This window comes from Xiphophorus maculatus, chromosome 10 (assembly GCF_002775205.1).
Source record: "Xiphophorus maculatus strain JP 163 A chromosome 10, X_maculatus-5.0-male, whole genome shotgun sequence".
Classification (NCBI taxonomy): Eukaryota; Metazoa; Chordata; class Actinopteri; order Cyprinodontiformes; family Poeciliidae; genus Xiphophorus; species Xiphophorus maculatus.
In genome coordinates, this window is record NC_036452.1 from 7,078,327 (window position 1) to 7,088,963 (window position 10,637).

The 10,637-nt window shown below is 43.1% G+C and overlaps 1 protein-coding gene across 1 annotated transcript; it reads left to right on the plus strand.

The window, feature by feature from the left end:
* Positions 1–1,252: 1,252 nt before the first annotated feature.
* Positions 1,253–10,637, plus strand: LOC111609912. The gene is made up of 8 exons (XM_023341204.1): positions 1,253–1,298; positions 6,131–6,309; positions 6,866–7,030; positions 7,163–7,334; positions 7,416–8,788; positions 8,866–9,025; positions 9,237–9,346; positions 10,467–10,637. The coding sequence occupies exons 1-8, from the start codon at positions 1,253–1,255 to the stop codon at positions 10,635–10,637; spliced, it is 2,376 nt and encodes a 791-aa protein (XP_023196972.1).

Here is a 10,637-nt window from a genome sequence, read left to right on the forward strand (position 1 = left end):
AAATGCTTTAGTCAGGGTGGAAACGAAGAACCCAATGGTCACTCTGTTGAGAAAGGAGAACCTTCCAGAGGGATAAGCATTTCTGTAGCAATCCAACAATCAAGCCTGTAGACCAGGGGTGTCAAAGTCATTTTCGTTTTGGGCCAAATCAAGATTACAAATCCTCTTAAAGGGCCGGTTGTGCCAAAATGTATTGATAAAACCTGTTCACAAACTGTTAAAATATCAATGAATTCTTAAAATTAAATAATATTATGAAACATCTTTTCAGTTCCTCCAGGATTTTGTGATTTTGTTTGTGAACTTTTATGATAAAAATTAAAGTATTTGATTTGGAAACATTTGCGCTTATTTATGACGGTAAATGTGACTTTTTATTACTCGCTGTGTAGATCATGAACTATAATGTGACATCAATTATGGCTGAGGCATCTGTTTAGTACAAGAAAGAAAGTTTTTGACAATTTTTGAGAAAAATCTTCAATAAACTCCCAATTATTAGCACAAAAAAGTGCTGGGTTTGTTGATTTTGTGTGAATTTCCAAAATAATTCTCAAGAAACTGGAGAGACTGATTAATAGAATTTGGCAGTAAACAGATAAAAACGGTATTAATATGATTGAAAACATAATATTTAAGCACATTTAGTGTTTAGAATTTAAAGGGCCATAAAAAAAAGCTATGGCGGGCTGGATTTGGCCCACGGGCCTTGAGTTTGACACATGCTGTAGACGAAAGCCACTCCTTAATAAAAAACACACTTAGGTTTTAGGTAAAACATAGACAGAAAAGCGTTTCTATCTTTTTGTACAGTTTTGGCTTAATTACTGCTCTAAATGTTGCTGAATGTTTTTTCACCAAATTGTCTTTTTTTCAACGCTTATTTCAATCGATCACCACAATTAGTACTATTAATTAGTTTCAGCCCTAAACAGAACAGTTGTATTTTATTGTAGAACACGGTAAACCATTAAAATGTGTGTGTGAGGTTGGTTCAGTCTGTTTTTTAAGCACTCTGCTCACTTTCCATAAACATTTTTAGATTTAGAAGAGATCATCCCTCTTAGTCAGGCTCAGTCTGACCAGCTGACAATGAAAAGGGATGATTGACTCTCACAAAGGCAAGTGATGAAAATTAGATCATGATGTGTCCTGGGTAAAAGTGTGTATCCTAGTACATTCTGTCCCTTGGGAGTCAATGTCACTGAAGTCCACTTGAGTCCGTTTCAGGAAAGGAATGGCACTCGACGCAATGGCTGAGATTCAGAGATTCACTGAGGACGAAGTGCTGCAGCGCTGTTAGTCTCTCAATCTATCCAAAAATCAGACTCATAATCTATCAAAAACTGAGTGATTTTTATCACACATGCAAATATCAGTTAATATATCATATGGATTAATATTCATATGAAAACAGATTCATTTAGGATCAGTCAGTGACAGGAAAATCTATGGAAGCTAGTAAATCTGTATTCTTAACCACATTAAGATCTTCTTTATTGACCCTTTGCAACTACGTCACTTAATCATTAGAGGCGCCATGGTGGACATAGGAAGTGAGGGACTGAACAGAGCGACTGAAACTGTTTTCAAAAGTTGTTTTTGCCAGTTTATGTGTGGCTTTAACTTGTTCGAGTCAAGCTAATTAGTCTGTGAATGTAACACACCTGGTTGGTGCTCATAGACGGCGGTAGCTAGCTTAGAAACCGACCGAAACCTCTTTCCTCCTAATGTGTTCATCAAATTACCGACTTTTCCCGAATTCACAGCACTTGATTTATATCACTATGTCATAAACAGCGGTTTCCCCTCACACCAGATCAGCCCTAAAAACGTACAAAAGACGGGATACCAACCAGTTTTTTCCCATACATGCTAGGCTACATGACGGTGCGGCATTGTTTCCATGGTTACCATTTGACGTACCTACTCCATAATGCCATATTTTATATCCTTCTAATCATACTTACTTATAAAGTATATGACCGTTAATCATCTTACCTTGTAAAAAGTGTTAGCTGCAAATCCGCGACTACAACGAGCGGTGACGGTCAATATTATTGACAGCTGCCGGTCATTATTATCTTTCCTCATTAAAAAGTTATAAAATAAAATGACAAGTTTGGTTTGCAACCTTGTCTGCCTATAGAACCGACCACGCATCACTCTGTGACTATTTTAAAGTGAAATCAACTAAATAGAAGCGATATTAGGTTACAGATGTCTGTTTTAGCCTAGCTTTAAACGAGCGCACTGGTTGTTTTGACGTCCGTCATGGCGGAGTGGGCGGAGTTCTGGAGATCGTGACGTCACGTTCTAATGTCAATAGGTGCAAAATTGCCAAAATAAAGGCAATTTTAATTTAAGTCTCGTGGCAGGGGATGAACTAGCTGTTGATGAGTCAGTTTTTGACATCAGAACTGCAATGACCAAACAAGAAAAGAATACCTCATCCGGTCCAACATTGGGCTGTGGTTGCACTCCTGGAACCAACTCTGCTTCCACAACCACGTCTCAACTTGACTGAGTGGAAAACCACTTCTCAAACAGCTGTTGTTTTGGCAGGAATGTCACTCCTAGACTTTTAGCTGTATGGTTCTGGCTCAGATCATTGTGTATCTTGGTGGTTTTCCCCTTTGGACATGGAATCAAGTTGGTTATGGAAAGAGACATGCCTAAAGAGAGTTAATAAACAACACTAAATACACATAATTTAAATCTTACAATTCCACAGAAAAAAACTGAACAACTTACTAACAAAAATATTTAACTACATTAAATCTGCCAGGGTTTCCAATGAAGGAGCCATTGCAAGGAACTGATTGACCAATCAATGGAGGACTTCACCTTGTTGGAGAACCAATGATAAATTGGGACTCTTATGTCCTCCAAAACAATGACTTTAAACTAGAAAAAGGCCAAACCTGTCAATAATCTTTTCTTGTAGTCAATCTATTGAACAACAAAAACAAGTTGACACTGTTGAGGCGCTTATCAAGCTCAAATACATTCACACAATACACTCTCATATTCTCACACAAAGGGCCTTTGTAATTGTAACATCTATAGAAACTCCTCAGACTCCCGTCTCCCAGGAAATAGAAACTTAGTTGATAAAATGACGTAAGACATCAGATGACCACCAGGTGCATCCGTAGTATAGTAAACGAATCTTCCCGTTTTTGATCAGATGCTGTATAGACTCGGTCACATCCACACCTAGTCTGTAAGGGTAAGCGTCTCCTTTTTTAGCGCTAAAAAAGAATAAAATAAGTAAAGTCTGATTACTTGTACTGGCTGATTTTCTGCTCTGTGTGCGGTACATTTTTGATCCATTTTCAACAATTGGTAGCAGAGGATGGTTTTGTGCTGAGACACGAGCAGAGATTGAACAGGCCGTTCCGGCGCAGCCTGACGGAGGCAGTGTTCTGGTGTTGGGCCCACATAAAAGGTGAGGAAAATTTTCCTTAATAAACACCATAGCATTGTTTCTGTTGGACTGTCTAAATTCCAGAAATCAGCAGTGGATGGTGTTGCATTCTTCTTAAACCTCTGAATTCCAGCTATCGATTGCTGTTATATTGTGTGTTGAGTTGTCTGAACTGGTCAACCATTGTTCGATTGTCAGCTGTTGTTCGTACTGCTTTTGATTTGTTTGTCTAAAGGCTTTCGAGTTATTCATAGGAGTAAAGAAATAAAGATTGATTGATTGATTGATAAGGTTAAAGTTACTTAAAAAACAGTTAATAGTCAAAGTAAAAGGTCGATTGGCTCTGTAGTGAGAACTGGTCGTCTCCGACTTTTCCTGGACGCGGGAAAAGGAAAGACTAGGTTTTGTCGGTTCTATCCTTGGGGAGTGCTGCCCCCTAAAAGAACGCGTTAGCCAATCTGTGACTTGCTCAAAAAACACAAAAGTGTTGAGAGGGGTCCACCATAGGAAAAAAGATAAGAGAATAAGATAAAGGATGATCGCGATCTGTTCCTCTACAGAGAAATAAGTGAAGAAAATAAGTGAAAATAAAAAGAGGACATCATAGGAGCTGAAAAGCGTGGATCCATTTCTGTGTATGTGTCAGCTGTGTGTATGTAAACGTCTGCCGCTGAGCAGACTTTGCGTGTTTAAATGTACTCTCCTTCGTTTATGGCAATGTCTTTTAAAACCATGGTAAACATTCGGGAATTATAATCTGTGGGAAGTTTCTTTATTTCATCTGTGGTCTTTGATTTTCTCGCCGCCGCGCGAGAAAAATCTTTCTGCTGTGTGTAATTTCCTCGCCGCTGTGCGAGCAAAAAAAAAAAAAAGGGAGACAGAGGCTCGCCGCAGTGCGAGGCAGTAAAAAAAGGCAGAAAAGAGGAGAGGTGATCTCTGGGTTTGAATATGGCGCAGGAGGTCGACAGGGAGAAATATGATCCAAAGTGGGGCATCGGGTCATGAATTGCGCTCAGTGAGCAAATAGATGAAGTAATAACTTATCTGGGGGAACATGACGAATTCCAAACGGACGGGGACGGACAAAAAATACAAAATAAATTAAAAGGTCTGGTTGAAATGGGTGGAGGCGATTTGCTAAGCAGACAGCCCCTGGGGAAACATTTGTTGCAGGGAATCAACAATTCTAAAAAACATTTGATAGACACTATGCAAAAAAGAAGGAGAAGCAGGAGTTTTCACTAAAAGAAGCTGTAAAACAAACAAGCAGAATGCTGAGAGAGAACTCAGGCAGAGGGAAGAACTTTTGGTTTTCTGGCAGGGACTTTCACATGCATTTGAACACAAAAAACAAAAAGTTGCCACTAGCTCTGAACACACAAACATAAGTACAGACAATTCACTTCCTCCACCATATAGTGGAGACGAAACTCGGCCTTCCCAGGGCATTTATCACATAGTTAACATTACACAGGGAATTTTAGCAGTCGAGGGGGAGACAGCTACCCCACAAAACGCTCCCGAAGTCCACACTGGGACTGAAACCCCGAACTGGACTATATTAGATCAGACCCCGTCCACACCAAATCCCATGGCTTGGTCTCAGTTAAATGACACCTTTGTCAGATCTGCTCAGAGGTTGCAGAACCTGTGTGACAGAGCAGAACAGATGGAGAGAGGAGAGATAAAATCTAACTCAGCCAAAAACGTTCAAATTAAAATGCATGCAAATGGAACGTGGGTTTCAGAGGAGAACCTTACAGATAAAACTGATGAACTGAGAGAGGTCTATCACATCTCGTGCCCTCTAGAGAGCATGCGTGGCTTAGGCCTTCACACAGCAGAAGGACAGCACGCCCTGGTTGGGAGCAACACAGGGGCTTATCCTCTTTTGAAAAACAGTACTGGGGGTCAGAAATATGTTCCCTTTCCTCTAGGTGACAGGGATGCAATAGTCGATAAACTGCCCAGCATTACAGCTGGCGGGAGTCTTTGGTTGGCAGAGTTAGACCTGCTGACCTCTGGAATGACTCTAGCACTGGGAGATTTCAGAGCAATAATGAGCAGAGTTATGTCTGGCATGGTTATGAGAGACATAGAACACGCAGCAGGGACCCAAAATGTAAGTAATTCTACTCCAGCACATCAATTCATCACACCTTTGGCACGGGAAATAAAAAGGCAGTTTCCATTGGCCACAATCACTCCCATCACCAGGTTTGAATGGGATTACAGCATGGATCCTAAAGAATACATAAATAAAGCTGCAGAAACCTGGCTCGGACAAACTACAATTAATCCAAAAGGCCCACACTCAAACTTAACTGAAATGTTTAGAGAGGCAATCTTGAAAGGTGTTCCTGAACAGGTTGTACAATCTATGAGAAATAATCCAGATTTAACAAGGTGCGAGTACGTTAGATGGGAGAGGCATCTGCTTCATCACTTATTAAAGGCACAAGATGAGTTGAAGAAAAAGCAGTCTGACACTAAGGATTTAGAAATTCAACTGTTGAAGCTCCAATTGCAGGAAGCAAAACAAAAATTGAATAAGAAGACAGATAAAAAAGAACATGTGATGGTTGTGGCTGTAGGTGCTGCAGCCCACACACAAAATGCAACTTCCTGGCAAAACACTAATCAGATTGGGGGAGGACTGGTTCCTCTTTCTGTTTTTTCTGTTTTATATCCTCAAAACAGGTACAGAGCGTTTCCTCGTGGACGGGGAAGGCGTTTGGCCGGTCACGAGGGCGGTGCTCCGTGGAGGGGTCGTGGGGCGCGGATCAGGGGACCACAGCAGGAGGACATATGCTACCAATGTGGATGTGTTGGACACTGGGCAAAACATTGCTGGGCCATACCAAATCACGGGGAACCAGGTATGATCCCCCACAATCCCAATGTTATACCTGGACAGTCTTTTCAGGGGAATAACGAGCCCACACAGAACATCTAGTGACACGCCCCTGGAGACCCACAGCCCAGCATGGGAACTGCAGACCCCATGCTGTCAGCAACACGGGAGGGGAGAGAAACACACTTCCTGGTGGACACAGGTGCTACACACAGCACATTGAACTTTGTTTCTCCCCTCAGTTTGACGTCACAAACTGTATCTTTAACTGGGTTCTCAGGGACTGAACAGAGTCTGCCTTTCACTAAGCCTCTGACCTTCACACTGGGCAATCAGCACCTGCAACATTCTTTTGTCAGCTCGAGCTCTCCCACAACTCCCGTCAATTTGCTAGGAAGAGACTTACTGATAAAACTGGGAGCAACAATTATGTGCTCTGTGAATGGATTAATTGTTTCATTTCCCGATGGCACGTCCCTCCCTTGTGCAAACTTTCACACGGATGGACAATTTCTCATGCAGCCAGTTGTTTCTGAGTATGCAGACATATATTGGGGCCTTTTAACGAACTTACCCTCCAGCCGTCTAATGTCAACGTTTGTGGACTGGAAACCTTGGCTCCTGTGTCTGTGCTCCTACGTCTCTCCTCCGGATCCCCCCCCCACGTGACCCTGTTCTACGACAGAGACGTCTCTGAATGGTACCAGGAACCTTTCCTTTCCACTTTGGAGGAAACAACCTGGGAGGTAAAAATCTCAGATATTCATGTAGCTCCAGTTGGTGTAGCTGCTGCTGTCTCTTTCACAGAAACACAGTCAGAATGTTATCAAATATCTGATGAAGCTGTGCCTCACATCTCTCTCTGTTTGCACCCTGAGCACCAAGCAAAAGAATTGGGCCCAATGATGAAACGCTCCCTGGCAGCCACAGATTGGATTGCGACAGCAGTGCCAGGTTTGTCTTTCTCCCCTTCTCTTGACACATATAAGATCAGCTTTTCAGGGTCTGAAACAGTGGAGCTACATCATGAACAGGTGTCCAGACATCACGGTAGTGAAAAATCAGACCACCCTTTAGCGGCTCAATTAATCACATCCATGCCCACATCTCTCTGGGCGGAAACGCCTACAGATGTGGGGCTTGCTTCCTGTTCTCCTATTTCATTTCAGGTGGACTCTGAGAGACCCCTCTGGATTCCTCAGTATCCACACAAACCCGCAGCTGAACAGGGCATCGCAGAGACAATAACAGGACTGATTGAGGCTGGAGTGCTGGAACCCTCAAAGTCTGACTGGAACACACCCATTTTGCCAGTGCAGAAAAAAGGTACTGCCAAATACAGAATGGCTCATGACCTGAGAGCAGTAAATGCAGTTCTGAAAACAAAAACGGTGGCAGTTCCGAATCCATATGTATCCATTGCTGCTTTGACTCCTAGCCAGCAGTGGTATAGCTGTATTGATCTGGCAAATGCATTTTTCTGTGTCCCACTAGCTGAAAGCTGCAGGGACTACTTTTCATTCACTTTCAGGGGAGAACAGTGGCGTTACACCAGGCTGCCACAAGGTTTCGCCCTGTCTCCAGGGCTGTTTAACCAGGTTCTGAAGGATGTTTTGCAGGACTGTCCTCTCCCTCCACAAACGACCCTCATCCAATATGTGGACGACCTTTTGCTGGCTGCCCCCACCGCGGAGACCTGCGTTAAAGCGACCTCCCTGGTTTTGCAGCACCTACATCAGGCGGGTTTCAAGGTTAGTAAAAATAAATTGCAGATTGCAAGAAAACAGGTTTCTTTTCTGGGCAGGATAATTTCTGCAGGCACAACTAGCATGTCTCCTTCCCACAAGCAGTCCATTCTGCAACATCCTAAACCCTCCAAAGTTAAAGACATGCTCTCTTTTCTGGGGTTAACTGGCTACAGCAGGAGCTACATTCCCTCTTACACTGACCTGACTCAGTCTCTTCGGGCCTTGGTTAAAGAACAAGGCATGCGAAATCTGAACAATCCCCTCATTTGGACAACTGAGGCGGAACAAGCTTTTATCTCATTAAAGCAAAACATGGCATTGGCAGCGGAACTCTCCCTCCCAGATTACACCTTGCCGTTTTTTCTTGATGTTTCTGTAACAAAAATGGCTGTTAACGGAGTTTTGTTCCAGAAAAAAGGGGGAGAGAGAAAAGTACTGATGTACTTATCTGTAATGATGGACAATATGGAAAAAAGGCATCCCCCATGTACGCAACATGCAGCTGGGATAGCCAAACTCATACAAAAAACCGCACATATCGTCATGGGACATGCACTGCAAGTGTTAACTACACACAGCGTGGTGGCATATGTAAACTCACAGAGTTTCACCATGACGGCGTTGAGACAACAAAGGCTTTCCAAAATTCTGGAAGCTCCAAACATTTCATTCACTCATGAAGGCATAAATATGGCAGACTGTTTTGCAGACGGAGAACCACACGAGTGTGCAGAGTTGGTGGCAAAGTCAGAAAAGGTAAGACCAGACCTGGAAGCAACTCCCTTGATTGGACCAGAGGTGAGACAGTTTTTCACAGATGGTTGTTGTTACAGACACCAAACACAAGAACTAAGAGCTGGTTTTGCAGTAGTAGAAAGCACAAAAGCAGGCTTTCTCACAAGAAAAGCAGAAAGACTGGAAGGAACAGCATCTGCACAGAGGGCAGAAATAAAAGCAGTGGCGGAAGCGTTAAAGCTCGCACAAGGGTTACAGGCAAACATATACACAGATTCAGCCTATGTGGCGGGAACAGTCCATGTGGAACTTTGCCAATGGATGAGAGGAGGATTTTTGACTGCAAGTGGGCAGCCCATAAAACATGAGCGTGAGATAAAAGAATTGGCAGAAGCATTACTGTTACCAGCAAGAGTAGCAGTCATAAAATGTAAAGGTCATGACCTATCAGACACATTGGTTGCTAAAGGCAACCAGGCAGCCGACAGAGCAGCAAAAGTGGCTGCAGGATACAAAGACTTCATGATGGTGTGTTCCTCGGAGGAGGAATTACATGACAAACTCACACTGGAGGAGGTGGTAAGATGCCAAAAGGGGGTGCCACTTGAAGAGAAAAACATGTGGAAGCAACGAGGTGCCACTGAAACAAATGGATGCTGGAGGGGCCCAGACGGCAGGTTAATTCTGCCCCCTGGGAAAAAACAAGAGCTGCTTCTTGAAGCTCATGGGGTTGGACATGTGGGAACTAAACAGATGATGTATAATCTTAAAGACTGGTGGCAACCCCAAATGATCAACATGGTGAAACAGTTTGTAAATAATTGTGAAATGTGTGGACAGGTTAACCCTAAGAAAACTTTGAAGCCACATCAGGGACAGTTTCTTCCACTCACATGTCCAGGGAAAGAGGTTGTGTTGGATTTCACTGACATGATAAACACGGTGCAAGGCAAAAAATATTTGTTGGTTTGTGTTGATGCTTTCACAGGATGGCCTGAAGCGTGGCCAGCAGCGAGAGAAGACAGTAAAACGGTCATAAAATGTCTGATCAACCATTACATCCCCAGGCACGGTTTTCCAGAAAAAAAAAAAAATCAGATCAGACAATGGAACACATTTCAGAAACAAGGACCTGCAAACAGTGGAAGCTCATCTTGGTTTGAAACACAAGTTCGGTACGGTTTATCACCCGGAATCCTAAGGCAAAGCAGAACGAATGAATCAAAATTTAAAAACAAAATTGGCTAAAGTTTGTGCACAAACTAAATTAACAGTGACCAAGGCGCTAGAAGGACTTAGGGCCCTTAGTAAAACGATGCATGAGCACTCTGGAGTTTCAAACCCCTTGGATAAGTGGTTCACTGATCTGTTTGGAAAATATAAAGAAATCATCATCTCTTTGCTCCTTTCTGTGACAACTTTCCTTGCCCTCCTGATCACCTGTGGTTGCTGCTGTGTCCCCTGTCTGAGGTCATTGGCGGTGCGGTGCATCACCTCAACCATAGAGAAAGGCAGCAGTAGTGATGGAAATCCACCTGCCTATCAGATGTTTTCCCGGAGACGTGAAAGAACCGTGAAATTCCAGATTGCCAGAGTTTAAGGGCAGTACTAGTATCCAGTGACAAAAGAAAATTTTCCTTCACTTTAATGTTCTTTATATAATCCATTGATTTCGCTTTTGTTGTGTTTTTTCTTGCAGAATGAAGTCCAATCCTTTCTGGGTGTGCCTTGGTGTGAGACTGTGGGCGCATTCCACGATTGTTGGACCGAGTTACAGCCGAAATCCCACACTGAAGCCTTCCAGGCAATGTCGGGGTTTCCCAGCGACCGCGCCGGCTCTACATCTGGACACACGCAGAAACTGATTTGA

Excerpts from the sequence above, each read along its gene's own strand:
- LOC111609912 (XM_023341204.1), top strand. The coding sequence starts at position 1,253 with ATGGCTGAGATTCAGAGATTCACTGAGGACGAAGTGCTGCAGCGCT. Across the intron at positions 7,031-7,162 it reads TGGAGGAAACAACCTGGGAG|CACCAAGCAAAAGAATTGGG; the intron begins GTAAAAATCTCA and ends TTGCACCCTGAG. Across the intron at positions 9,347-10,466 it reads AACTCACACTGGAGGAGGTG|AATGAAGTCCAATCCTTTCT; the intron begins GTAAGATGCCAA and ends TTTTTCTTGCAG.